At 45.7% G+C, this 13,892-nt stretch overlaps 1 protein-coding gene across 8 annotated transcripts in view; it reads right to left on the reverse strand.

The window, feature by feature from the left end:
* Positions 1–2,649: 2,649 nt before the first annotated feature.
* The window catches only part of PDE5A (phosphodiesterase 5A), a 118,023-nt gene continuing 106,780 nt past the window's right edge, over positions 2,650–13,892 (reverse strand). For 7 of the 8 annotated variants that reach the window (XM_053256800.1, XM_053256794.1, XM_053256793.1 and 4 more), the window contains 6 exons: positions 11,734–11,834; positions 11,516–11,593; positions 9,840–9,903; positions 8,621–8,695; positions 7,518–7,601; positions 2,650–5,788 (listed from right to left, as the gene is read on the reverse strand). In XM_053256800.1, coding sequence (XP_053112775.1) covers positions 5,651–5,788; positions 7,518–7,601; positions 8,621–8,695; positions 9,840–9,903; positions 11,516–11,593; positions 11,734–11,834 — 540 coding nt within the window. In that variant the 3' untranslated portion in view covers positions 2,650–5,650. The remainder of the gene's footprint in view (positions 5,789–7,517; positions 7,602–8,620; positions 8,696–9,839; positions 9,904–11,515; positions 11,594–11,733; positions 11,835–13,892) is intronic. The other variant, XM_053256795.1, reaches the window with a different exon arrangement.

Below are 13,892 nucleotides of genomic sequence, written 5' to 3' on the forward strand. Positions count from 1 at the left end.
GAACAAGGCGATAGATGGCTTGCCCACAAGGTTCTTGCATGAAAGACTGTTGCAGAAAACATGGAGGAACTAGCTGGCCTGGGCACAGAGCATCTGTGCCTCTAATTCTCCTTTGTTCTCGGCCCCCTCCCCTTCTTTCTCTCCCACTGGCCTGGCCACCGCTTTCTCTCCCCATCGGCCAGCTGTCCTGGCCATCACTTTCTCTCCCTGCCTGCTGGCCTGGCCGTTCACCTGATCTTCTCCGCTGCCGCATTCCTCTCCCCCTCCCCTCGCTAGTGAACTCTCGTGAGAGCTGCCACGCATGGGATTAGCGACGGGTACATCTAAGAGAATTATATATAGAGATAGAGATGTTACCTAAAACCCCACACAACTTGCCTTTTGAATACTTCCACCCAGCTGTAGTTAGCATTCAACTGCTGAACCAGTAGCACAGAAATCTTTCTTAATGCGGCACCAACCCTGCTGAAACAATTAATTCTACTCTGCCAATATGAATTCTGGATCAGAGCCTTGTAAGTAATAAGAAACATGTTTCTGCAAACATTTAAAATAACTCAGCCAAATAAAGTAGGTTTTCCCCTCTTTGCGTGACATGATCTTCAGTAACAATGGATTCCATTGACCTATTAATAGCCTAATCATATGGCATATCACACTGGTGCTGCTTGCATGAATTGCTTGCTATACAATATAAGACAATTTTATAGTACCAGACTGTCATGGGACTACTGCAATCACTAAGCAAAAGGCATGATTGTGCGTGATTCAACCCAAGATGGGAGTTTCTGTGGTAATATTGTATTGGTTACACAGTTGTGTTCATATTGTTTTTGGCTTAGATGACAAATCATCATGATAGGATACTTTAGCAGAATGCCTACTTTGCACAATACCCAGATAGGTATCCATTATTTAACACAGTGGCGCACATGAAGCCATACTTACTGGGAAGATCTGCACTGTACTGATGGTTTCTCCATATTCCAGATGTATACCAAGAGCTACTAAGTGCATTTTGCTTGCCCACACCATCTGGAGTTATCAGCACTGCAAGCACTTTGGAACAGTATGCTGTGCTTACTGCTGCCCTCCACTTCTGATATGCTGGGGCCACATCCTGCCCAGGATGATGTATGAAGGATCCAACCTTGGAAACAGGAGGTTAAACTTGGCCATTGGTTCCTTCCTGCACCAGGCTAGAGCATATATATGGGGCCTGTTGCATAGTGCAAAAGCATCTGCTGTGCACCAGAAGGTTTGAGATTCAAGCCCTGACTGGGGATGTGCACGGAACCAGCGAATGCCGGTTTGAAGGTGGGTGAGAGGAATAACTTTAAGGACTGGGCAGGGTGCTTTTACCCCACCCCCCATTTCCCCCACTGGCGCTGTCTTTTAAAACTGTTCCATGGGGCGGCAGCGTACCTCCTTGCCGCCCCAGTATGTCACAGACGGAAAGAGGCCATAAGTGTCTGCTGCACATGTGCATGTTGTGACATGCACATGCGCAGCGGACACTTCCAGGCAGCAACGTACCGCAGCGGCAAGGAGGTATGCTGCCACCCCTCAGGACCATTTTAAAAGACAGCGCCGGTGAGGGAAATATGGCGGCGGCGGCGGCGGGGGGGGGGGGGGACGCACCCTCCCCAGTCCTTAAAGTTATCCCCACCCCACCTTCAAACCGGCCGAACCACCGGACTTTCGAACTGGTTGGGAGGTCCATAAAGGGCCTCTGAACCAGTTCTGTGCACATCCCTAGCCTTGACATCTCTAGGTAGGACTGGGAAAGAGCTCTTACTGAAACCTCTAAGAGCTGCTGCCAGTCTGCTAGAGAGGCTGATGGTCTGACTCTGTTTAAGGCGTCCTATGTTTCTCTATGTGAAACCACCTAATGGCACAGCGGGGAAATGGCTTGACTAGCAAGCCAGAGGTTGCCGGTTTGAATCCCTGCTGGTATGTTTCCCAGACTATGGTATGTCACGTACTGAATACACCTATACTGGGCAACAGCGATATAGGAAGATGCTGAAAGGCATCCTCTCATACTGCGTGGGAGGAGGCAATGGTAAACCCCTCCTGTATTCTACCAAAGACAACCACTGGGCTCTGTGGTCATTAGGAGTTGACACCAACTCAACGGCACACTTTGCCTTTTTACTTTATGATTCTCTATGAAGTGGTCAAAGCACTTCAGATGATTGATCTTCTGGGTATGACTGTAGAAATGTTAACTCTGACTTGTTGGTTCTTCAGATCCTAACGTTTCTGGCTGAAATGGTACATATTTGTAATTGTTTGGTGGAATACCTGAATCGATTCATATGTACAGAAATAGTACATAGTCCAGTTCATCCTAGAGTGTGCCACAGACTGCAGATGGTGGATTGCAGGTATGAATACATCCCCATACAAAACATACAGCACATAGGACAGCTACAGGGATGGGGGAAGAGAAAAATTAATCTATTCTTCAGGATATGCCAGCTTTCTACATGCATGGAGATTTTTATTAATGCAGGGAAGCATTCAAACATGCGATCTTACATACATCTGATTGTGAAGTGGCACAGTTTTTGAAGGACTGGACCAAACAAGTTTCTTGATCATGGAGAGTGGTCTTTAGTTCTTTGATATGGAAGAGAGATTAAGTTGCTTAGATAGTACTTTTATTAAATAAACATTTGGGCTTTGGTATGTGCACATTCCTGTACATGTGTAAGCTTACACACATACACCATATCAAAATACTACTAGGAATACCACATTACTAAAGTGCACTTCACAGATTATAAAAACCTAAGTGGTAAAAATCTCAGAAAGGGAAATATATTTCCATTGTCAACCATCTTGACCTCTTTCTGCATTTGGAGACTTAAATGTGGAGGCCAACCATTCCTTTGCCTTCAGTGGGATGGAGGGGAGTGGTTTTGGATGCTTTCCTCAAAGAGCAGCCAGATATTACACAGGTTAGTGACTCTCTATGCTACTATTAAAATGGAGGTAAAGTCAGTTGCTGATCATTTGGAATGTGTGAGGATGTTCTGGATCAAAGAGAACATCCCTATTTACTCTCCCTCTTAGCATCACAAAGATTATAAGTGAATATCTACTACCCAGCCCTGAATTGTCCCTTTTGCTAAGCAGGGTCCATCCTGGTTTGCATGTGAATGGGAGACTACATGTGTGAGCACTGTAAGATATTCCTCTTAGGGGATGGGGCCACTCTGGGAAGAGCACCTTCAGGCTTGCATGCAGAAGGTTCCAAGTTCCCTCCCTGGCATCTCCAAGATAGGGCTGAGAGAAATTCCTGTCGGAGCCTTGGAGAAGCTGCTGCCAGTCTGTGAAGACAATACTGAGCTAGATGGACCAATGGTCTGTCTCAGTATATGGCAGCTTCCTATGTTCCTATCCAAGATGTCTGGTCCTTTAAACAGAATGGAATCCCCTCTGCATTGTTCTGCTGAAATAACCAAAAATAACCATAAGCACAAAAATTATGCTGGGAGGATCCAGCCAGCCAGAAGTTGTGCTCCTTAGGAAACATCTGTTGCCTGCGGAGGAAAGCCTTTCACCCCCTTCAATAACCATGCTAGCAGCCCCCGCACCCAGCCATGTGCAAACTTTTAGACACGGAGTAAAAAATCAAAGCAGAATATTTGATGGAGACTCTCATCATTGCTGCTAGTTTGCCTCCCCCCACTCCCCCAAATTACACCTAGGAAAATTTACTTTCTAAATATCTGAGTACAGCCAAAGTAGCAGCCATATTACAAATAATAAATCTTACTACTACTCAAAGCCTTGTTTTTGAATTGGTAATGTTACTGGCTGTAGGCAGTAAGGTGAGATGGCATTCTAAGACTTGTTTTGTTTGTGTTCTTACTTGAACAGCTATGCTTTAAGGGTATCCACATGACCGGCAGGCATGAGCGGGAGGGAGGATCCAACTCACCTCCCTCCCCTCAATGATGGTGTGCCTGCTCTTCAGGTGCATTCCCGTGCACCCACACAATCACCGGAGGCCGGGACAATGTGTTCCAGCCTCCAGGGATCCCACAATGCACCGCACAATCCCCCATGAGATGGGTACTCTAGGTGCCTGTCTCTGTGTGCATTCAGGCTGCAAGCGGCCCAAGACTGCACATGATCCCAGCAGCATCCTGTTATAGGCCAGGCTTAGAAGTTGGGTTTGGTGGTGCGCGAGTGCCGGGATACGTGCTGATCCCCGTGCTCCACACAAGCAGCCGAGTCCAGGCTGGGCTGCCCTAGGCAGCTTGCAAGAGCAGGCTTTTTGGCTGGCTTAACACTATCTTTATAACTTCCTAAGTGTTTTCAGCTGTCTTCATTTGTGCATACAACTTTAAGACTTTGTGGTTCTGATTGTTCCAAGCTGAATGGTCTTTTGAAAACCAAAAAGCATTCTTCTTTCCAAACTTCACTCATAAAACCTCTTTGCAATTGTCAACAGTTGTTTCTAAAGTAGTCTTGGCTATTTCCTGGCTCTGATCTCTTTAATTGGATTCAGTTCTACAATATCCAGAGCAATTTTCATATTCTAGAATAAGCCTGTTTTTTGTCACTTGCTCCGATCACTACCGGACTCCTGCGCTTCTCTGCACCTGTGTTCTGTTCGGCAGGATCACTTTAAGCTTGTCTGCTGAAGGACAGTCCCACCACAATGAAAGCAGACCCAGTTCTTGCAGTCACTCTTTTCTCTCTGTCTCTGCTCTCTGATTCTTTCAACCATGTATCGACATGTTCTTTCTTCCTCAGTCACCTGCAGTTTTGCACCACGACACTATTTCATTACCTTCTGGAACATAACAGCCCTGCTGGACCAGGCCCAAGGCCTATCTAGTCACAGTGGCCCACCAGATGCCTCTGAGAAGTCCACAGGCAAGAGGTGAGGTCATGACCTCTCTTCTGTTGTTGCTCCCCGCAACTGGAATTTAGAGTTCTCTGGATCTTTTGGCAACTTCATCTGTGGATCTCCTGCACTTGGCCTTGGACTGCAGAGTAATTTACTGAAGCATTTTCATATCAGGAAAAGACATAGATATAGCACTTTCCCTCAAAACAAAATGTTTTCCCTTGAAATCACTGCCTTTCTTTGGGACAACAAAATATTAAATTCTGTGGCCTATGTAGTGAATATCGGTTAGAAAGCTTCTTCATGTTCTTAGGCTTCCAAAGGCAACGTTGCTCTCTCATTATTTACACTTATGAAAACAGACAACACAAAATAATGAAAAAGGTGCCAAATATGGAAATCTTTAAAGTACTGGCCATTCACTGACACTAAATAACTATGTACAACTCAAAACCAAGGCTTCTAAAGCAGTCCTAGGAACTCTCCTTTTTCAGACTATCAGATAAGGCTGAGCAGAGCATGGTGGATCTGCTAACCGCAGATCTGTTCCCCCTCACATACATGAAATATTGGAAATATACAAGTATGGTACATCATACACATAAAAACAGTCAAGTTGCGCTTTGGAATGCTGTGCAAAAATATATATCTCTTGTTATTTAAAATACAGCAGTGGCAAATTATACACCTATTTCATACAGTGTCTAGCAAAACTGATTTCCAAATTACTATATATAAATATCTCCCTTGTAAACGGACACTTCCTAATGGAGTGCTAGCTCAGTTCCGCTTGGGCTGATTGCTTTCTCCATTGATCACATTATTTTCTTGCTGCTCAGCTAACGCTTGCCATTTCTGCTTGTTCTTTCTGCAGCCATCCAGCAAAGGGTAGCAGGCCTCGGAGATGTGTGTCAGCGCCTGGAAACGAAAAAGCCAATCAGACCAACAGAGAGCAAGAGGGAGAAAGAAAAGCTCTCTTCTTTAGCACTCACTGACCGAAAGAAACATGCTGGGAACTGAAGTGTTGTTGATCCTAAAACCATGCCTAGAAAGCAGCCTCCCATGCTCCTTGCCAAGGGCTGCAGTTCAAAAGCGGACCTGGAAAATGACAGGTACTTCCTCTGCTTCTTCAGGATAGCCCCACACTGATGGAAGGAAGCCAGCCATGTGCGTTATAGACTGGTGCCATGCCATCCAATCAGCCATGCTGACAGGCAGGGGCATGAATGGGCTTGCAGATCGTACTATGGATCAGAAGTGCTGGAACTACTGACCTCAGGAGTTCCCGGACATGGATCCCTAGGTGTTTCGGACTACAGTTCCCATCACCCCCACCTACATTGTAGCTGAGGCTGATGGGAGTTGACATCCAACCACATCTGAGGACCCAAATTTGAGAACTCCTGACTTACCTGACAGCTGAAGCTACAGCCAATTGGATCAGGTTTATACATAGCCACTCACCGCTTACCTGTGGTGAGTAAAAACTGATGACCAGGAAGGGAAGTTTCTCTTTTTAAATTAAAAGGTATTTGGTTCTTTCTTTAGGCAGTTGATTTGATTCAAATGCTTAACACTGGTACGTGTGCGCAAGTGGGCAACACACACTTTTTGCATCTATTGACAAGGCTGGCCTGAATATTCCCTAAGAAAAAGAAACAGACTCACTGAATAACTCGCACTGTGTTAAACAAGCCAATATCCATCCTAATATTGCTATGAAGAAACAAGATTGCACATTCACAGATATTGTTACACACTCCCTACATCCTTGAGTGGGCAGAAATTTCTGGAGCAGCACTATCTGGGTTAGGTTTCCTTTGGATGAGAGAGAGAGGGAGAGTCATGGCATCTTTGTAATATTTGCTGTGTTTGCAACTATACAGGTAGAACAGGACTGCACAACTTTGGCCATCCAGCTGTGGTTGAACCACAAATCCCATCATCCCTGACCACTGTAGTCCAATAACAGCTGGAGGCAGAAGCTGTGAAGCCCTGAAGCAGAGCAGAAGTATAATGGGCACATCTATAAGGAAGAAGACCTTCCTCCATCGAGTGGAGCTTGAATAGCTCCTGGGATGAACACAGACCCCACTTCAGCAGACTCTAGCTAGAAACGAAGCTCATTCTCACCACTGAAAATGTCGGGGCTGGAGAGGGCTGGCAGGGAGGCAGGCTCCTACCTGCCTCCACACACACACAATCAATGTTCTACAGGCAGCTCTGCTGCTCGCATGGCACTTGAGCTGCGGCAGAGCCGGGAGTTGGAGGAGGAAGTACTCCGGCATCCCACAATGCACTGTGCCAGGAGCATGGTGCATTGGGGGATTCCCTGCTGCTGGGCGCTCTTGCCACCTGGCTTTGTGAATACTCTGGCTGCAGGAAGCCTGAGCATTCACATGATGGGGAGTGGGGTAGAAGAGTGTGCTCGTGCCCTTCTAGTCCACTATTAACCCGGGTGAAAAACCCAGGCTCCCCTGTTGCAGAGGCCTGGGATCGGGAATGATCCCAGCATTAGCCCATCTGAATTAACATAGATACTTCTGCATCCCCTCCTTACATCCTAATGCTTCTGAAAAGCACATGTCAGCATTTGTAGATAATACAGATGAAAAGCACTCATTCAAGCCATTTCACAATATGGTACCTCATACAGCTGTAAGCAGATGGCATCAATGAATCCAACTTGCATGCTGGGGATTTTGTTTTTCTTCTCTCGGTTCATTAAATCCTGAAAACCACACAAAGCCCACGTTTGAAGTACAACTAATGCACTTGCCAAAATGTGACCCAATTTTGCAGCATATATTACAGTGTGCAGCCCAATGGATGTAGAACCTGGACTGAAATCCTAGCTCAGCGTTTGTAATTCTGGGTAGCTTTGGGAAGCCCACTTCCTCTCAGCCTCTGTTCTCGTCTGTTACTTGGGAATTCGGATAACCTATCTCACAGGTTTGTAGAGAGGATGCAACCATTCATTTCAGGACACCATTGTAAATGGAAGCTTGAGTAGTAGCCTCGGAAGTGGGTGGCTGACATGATGCACAGTCCTTAGGGACACAGAGTGACTTGTGAGACTGCTGTTGCAAAGATGGAAGCAGCAGGGAGGCTAGAGAGATAAGAACCGCACAGCTCCCGGCAGCAAACCCTGCTAATTCTCCCTCCACTTAGCCCAGGTTAGTGGTAGTAGTAGGCACTAGTGGTTAGTAGTAGGCACTCCACTAACTCAGGTTTTTTGGTTGTGTGTTGCTGCGCTGCGGCAACACATGAGGAGACCCGCGGCCGGAAGGCTGCAAGCAGCCTCCCGGGCTCGGGGGTCTCTCCAGGATGCCCCGTGCACTCGCACGGGGCATCCTGGAACTTCCAGGGGCCGTGCGGCCCCCGATTCCCGCAGCCCCTTCTGGCTCCGCAACGGAGCCAGCAGTCGTGTGGACGGCCAATCCGGCCGCCCAGGGTTTCCTGTCTGCTCGCCTGTGGGGCAAGTGGGCTAAGCCCGCTCTCCCTGCAAACCCCCTAGAGGCAAGTCTCACTGATTCGGAGACTTGCCTCAATGTATTCACAACATCGGAGTAGAAAATAAATATTGTTGCATTTGGAAAAGAAGAAATACTGATTATCCTGTGCTGAAGTGATAGAGGATTAAACTGGAGTCTACACTGGTTTCTCCACATGGTTGGCCATCATCAAAAGCATAATCTAAAATAACTTTTGCAGGCAAAAATGCTATTTGAAGAAAGGTCTCCTACTTACTGTTGGTTCTATGTTGAGTTCTTTTCTTTCCTTATCTCCTTGGTCAAAGAATTCTGTGGCTACAAGCTCAGCTATCTATTTAAAAAAAAGGAACATCTCAGCCACTTTGCTAGTTTATAAAGATTTTGTACAAAATATGTTATCTAGTCCTGGATAAGGATACTACATTTTGTCTATGACAATGTTTAAGGTTATCAGCATTGATTCTACCAACTAAGAGCTGGTGTATTTTTTAGATAAACAAATAGCTCCACCAAGAGCATCATTCAGGTGAGAAGCAAGAGGGAATCTCAATGTACCAATGGAATACAGGTGGACCCCGTTATCCACTGGAGTTCCAATCCCGCCGATTTGCATGGGTAATGAAACCACAGATAATGGGGTATTAACTCTATGGTGATTGGGGGGTTAGGTTCCTACAGGGACAAAAGCCGGTCAAAAAAGGCTGAAAATGGCTAAAATAATTGCAATAAAGTGCTGTACTGTGCTCCGCAGGTCTTCTGCTGTCCAGCAATGCCCCCCAAGAAGCTGCAATTCCTCAATTTTCCTGTGAAAAATCATGGTTAAAAAAAGTTTCCTCCGAAAAAACCACAAAATGGCTCCGTTTGTCAAAATGGTGGCCAGAAATGACAATTTCCAGCCACCCCAGAACTGCAAATACACAAAAATTAACCCCTTCAAAACCCTTTTCAGCATATACCAAGGTTGGGTGTCCACCGTCCAACCGTGGATAAGCGAAACCACGGATGTCAGAGCCGCATATGGTGGGTTTGCCTGTACTGGATTCCCTGCAGTTTACCACATGATGACTCCTCATGATGACTGGATGCAGAACAATGTTCATTCCAGTACCATATCCACCCTTCCATTTAGTGCTCGGTGTATCTACAATCAAGACAGAATCCTAAGAAGCCAAACCAAAATGTTTTGTCATAACCAAGTCAAGTGGTGCATTTTTCTTCTCTTTTCGTTCTTTATAGGTTCTAAGGCTTAATTTTTCAAGCTGCCAAATATCTCCTGCAAAGTAGTCCCAAGGTGTCTGAGCTTTGCAATACAAGGGCTTCTTTTGGCATCTTATGGAATATGCACCCTGCAGGAACATGTACTAAATGGGAGGAAGTGGAGCTTAGAGGGAAGAAGATGAGCGAGGAAACTGCAGGGTCACCTTTTTTGGAGGAGTTCCAAGAATGGCTCTATCCAGCCTCTGGCAGAGACTTACCCGCTGCTGAACTGGCCATGGCTTCGTTATTGCTGACAAGTCACATGCAGTCATCAGCATTGCCCTGTAGAAACCATGAAAGTATGACTGTATGCATCATTACAAAGCATTCCAATTGGGGGGCACAATAAAAAGGGCCATGGGATTTCAGATTATGCACAACACAAAGCCAAGATAAATAGGGGGGAAATGGCAAAGGAATCATAATATTAATTTCTCCAGTGATTAAGTTGCTAGGGACATTAGAAACTGTACTCTGCTTCCCACTGATCTAGTCAATTCTGGTGTTAGGACTGCCAGAACAACATAGGAAACTGCCATTGGTCTACCTAGGTCAGACCATTGGTCTATCTAGCTCAGTATTGTCTACACAGACTGGCAGCAACTTCTCCAAGGTTGCAGGCAGGAATCTCTCTCAGCCCTATCTTGGAGATGCTGCCAGGGAGGGAACTTGAAACCTTCTGCTCTTCCCAGAGCAGCTCCACCCACTGAAGGGAATATTTTACAGTGCTCACATGTGGTCTCCCATTCAAATGCAACCAGGGTGGACCCTGCTTAGCTAGGGGGACAAGTCATGCTTGCTACCACAAGACCAGCTCTCCTCTTCAAATGCTTTGTCCTCCAACAGAATCCAATGTTTTTTGATGTGTTTATCATGAGAACTGATATACCATCCATTTTCAATACAAAAATAAGCCTCATTGTTAACAATGGTGGGCTGTTTTAAATTTCCGTCAAAGCCCTAAGGAACCATCTTATTTTAATGTTTTAATGTGTCTATGCAATGGACACATGCCAAAAGAGCCATGTGATGGCTCTGTAGTTCAATTAACTTGATCACTGGCATGCAATGAGATGACCTGAACAGTTTGCAAAGCTCACTGCATGTTGATCGGGTGAGCTCATTTGACTATCACATGTTCAAGTCAAAACCAGCTGAAGAAAGGTCTAAACTCACTTCTGTCCACATGCACATGGCCATAAGATTTTTACATGCAGTTTCATCAAAGCAGAGCTGCACTACTCAGAGGATGAATCCTCTCACTTCTGGACTCTCTGCAAACAGAACTACTGAACAGCACTCAGACTAAGAAAGCATGCATGCAGCAATGCTGTGCACAAACTTTGGAAAAGAGGTGACTTTCGTCGTTCTCCCCTTCCCTCTGAAGCTGACTGTGACTCCCAAAAATATGTCCCTAATAGTCCTCTGGCTTCAGGAGGAAGAGAGGAAATCAGCAAAAACCGCCCCCTCCCAAAGCATGTACTCCATGTTTGCTTCACCAGCGCTTCATTAGTCTGGCTGTCAGCCACATTTCTAAACTTTAGCTTAACTTTCCTCACACATAATAAATAACCTTCTTGAAAATCTGAGGAGTACTGACTTCAACAGTTCAGTGCCTCAGGACAATGCACCCACAGGAAGGGAACAATGTGGTATTCTGTTAAGCCTTCTATACCCTGTTTGGAAATAAGAGGAAGGTTTACATAACCACATGGCTGGCTGTTCACTAGCATTGATCACACAAGTTCATTCTGTTCTCTAACAGCCCAACCCAAGCACTCAGCTGAACTCAAATCCTGGAATTACTGGTCTAGGCCAACTCTACAAAACCCAAACTGAACTGTAAAGAAACATGCCAGATGGGATATTGTATAAGGATTGTCTTTTTACTTACAAAAATAGCTCTTTTTGATAAGGATCTTCCAGGTTAAACTGTTTTTTTCTCAAAAGGTCAAAAAACTCTCCTCTTCTCCTTTAAAAGACCAACCATACATGATTATTTATAGTGCCTCAAAAGCTTTTAAAGAATGATTAGGGGGGGGGGGTTTCCACAGGTGAATTGTGACACTTTCAAGAACAGCAGCTGTTTATAATAATGGATATGGAACTTACTTAATGTATAGTGCAAGATCTGTGGCAAGAATAGCGTGCTTGATCGTTTTCAGGGTTGCCTTGTATTCTTCAACAGAAAGGCCACTGAGAATCTGGTTGCCCTTCACACAGACAGACAGACACAAAAAGCAAGGAACAACAAAAGCAGTACTTGAAATCAGAACATTTCACTCATTTGGATGTCACTGCTATAAGGGAGAGAGTGGGAAGAATCTGCTGTTCTACTGGCATGGGCAGTACTGTGCCTGATGCTGGTCCTCCCTATTCTGCCCCTCTTTACACTCATGCACCCATATCTAACTCATGCATGTTAGGGATGTGCAAACAGGTTCGACATCATCATCATCATCATTATTTCTTGTTTACACAGTCAGACAGGTGTTATTGACTGGTTTATTTTTATCCAGACATCGAGTCCTTCCCAAGGACCTGGGATGGCTGAATTTTATCATCAATACTGTTGGTTATTATAGATATCGTCGCAAAATATAGGCTGTTCCCAGTAAAGTTGCTTTTTGTAATTGGCTGATGGTGATTTCTGTGGCCCCTATGGTGTTGAGGTTATTCGATTTCTATACCGCCCTTCCAAAAATGGCTCAGGGCGGTTTACAAAGAGAAATAATAAATAAATAAGATGGATCCCTGTCCCCAAAGGGCTCACAATCTAAAACATCAGATGTGTTCGATATCAAACCAGTTTGGTTTGGTTCAGTCAAACTGAACCATCCCCTGTTCGGTCTGACCCCGGACCGAACTTCCCTGGCCCATTCAAACCATCACAAGATTTTTTTAAAAAATTTCTAATTTTTTAAAAAAAGTTCCTCCTCCAGGGGTGTTCTCCGAGGCGGGGGTGGTGGTGGTTCGCTGGTGGGGGTTCTGAAGTGGTTCCCCCTCCCCCCACTGGCCTCCCTTAGGTCCAAAACTGGCCCGTTCGGCCATCCTTCGGCCCATTCGGGCCTTTCCCCCCAGCGTGGCGGCCATTTAGGAGGCTGCGGTGCCGGCGGGGTGGAAGGCCCAACCAGGCCAAAGAACAGCTGAATGACCTGGTTTGGACCTAAGGAAGGCTGGCAGGGGAGGGGGAACTTACATGGACAACCCCCCCACCGCCTTGGAGAACACCCCCAGAGGGGTAAGTTTTTTTAAAAAAATTGTTTTTAAAGTTCACAAACGCTCCCCCCCCACCCACTGAACTGGGTTGTGAGGGGTCGGGGGTCAAGAGAGTGCCAGACCGAATTGGTTCAGTCCTGTTTGGGTCCAGTTCGGACTCGAACAGAACCAGCTAGTTCCATGCACACCCCTAATGCATGTCTATATCTAACTCCCCAGAATAGGGAGGACTGCTGAACTGTCTCAGACTGTTGCACTGGTGAAACACACTTGGTACTTTGTTACAGCAGTGCAATGTTGCAAATCACAATACCACATGAGCACCGGATTCAGACCATTACTATTTTTTCATTTCCAATTTACTGTGAACATACCTAGCACAATATGCAGCCACAGCTGAAAGCATAGGAGCTCTGTTTGTGAAGAGGTTTTATTATTTGTTTGGATAATGCAAACACACATTTCTAGTACAGGGGTTCCCAACCTGTGGTCCTCAAATTGTTGCTGAACTACAACTCCCATCACCCCCAGGCACAATTTATTATGGCTGCGGGTTGATGGGAGCTGTAGTTCAGCAATATCTGGAGGACCACAGGCTGGGAACCCCTGTTCTAATATAAAGAGGTCTTTCGTTTTAATAACAGTACTGAGTATACAAGGTACCTCACATGTATTATCTTTATCTCATCCCTACAGCACTGGCTGACATCCTTTTTAACCATGCAGAGGTGCTGTGTGCAAAGCACTTCTGCAGCAATTAGTAATCCAGACTCCTGCTGCATAAGGGGGGGCAGCATATTTGTGTGGCTCTCTCCTACCCCCAGAAGTGCTCTTTAGTACCCATAAATATGTCCCTGAGGGCTGCACAATACTCTGGGACATTTGTCTAGGTGATAATACTTCCGGAGGAAGGTGAGACTTGCAAAAATTGCCCTCCTCCTGTGTGCGCACCACCTGTGGAGGTGATTTGTACACAGTGTCTCCACACTGTTAGTGAGGATGTCAACCACTGTAAGGTAAGTAAGCAAGCATTATTATCCCCATATTACAGC

Source organism: Hemicordylus capensis, chromosome 5, assembly GCF_027244095.1.
Source record: "Hemicordylus capensis ecotype Gifberg chromosome 5, rHemCap1.1.pri, whole genome shotgun sequence".
NCBI lineage: Eukaryota > Metazoa > Chordata > Lepidosauria > Squamata > Cordylidae > Hemicordylus > Hemicordylus capensis.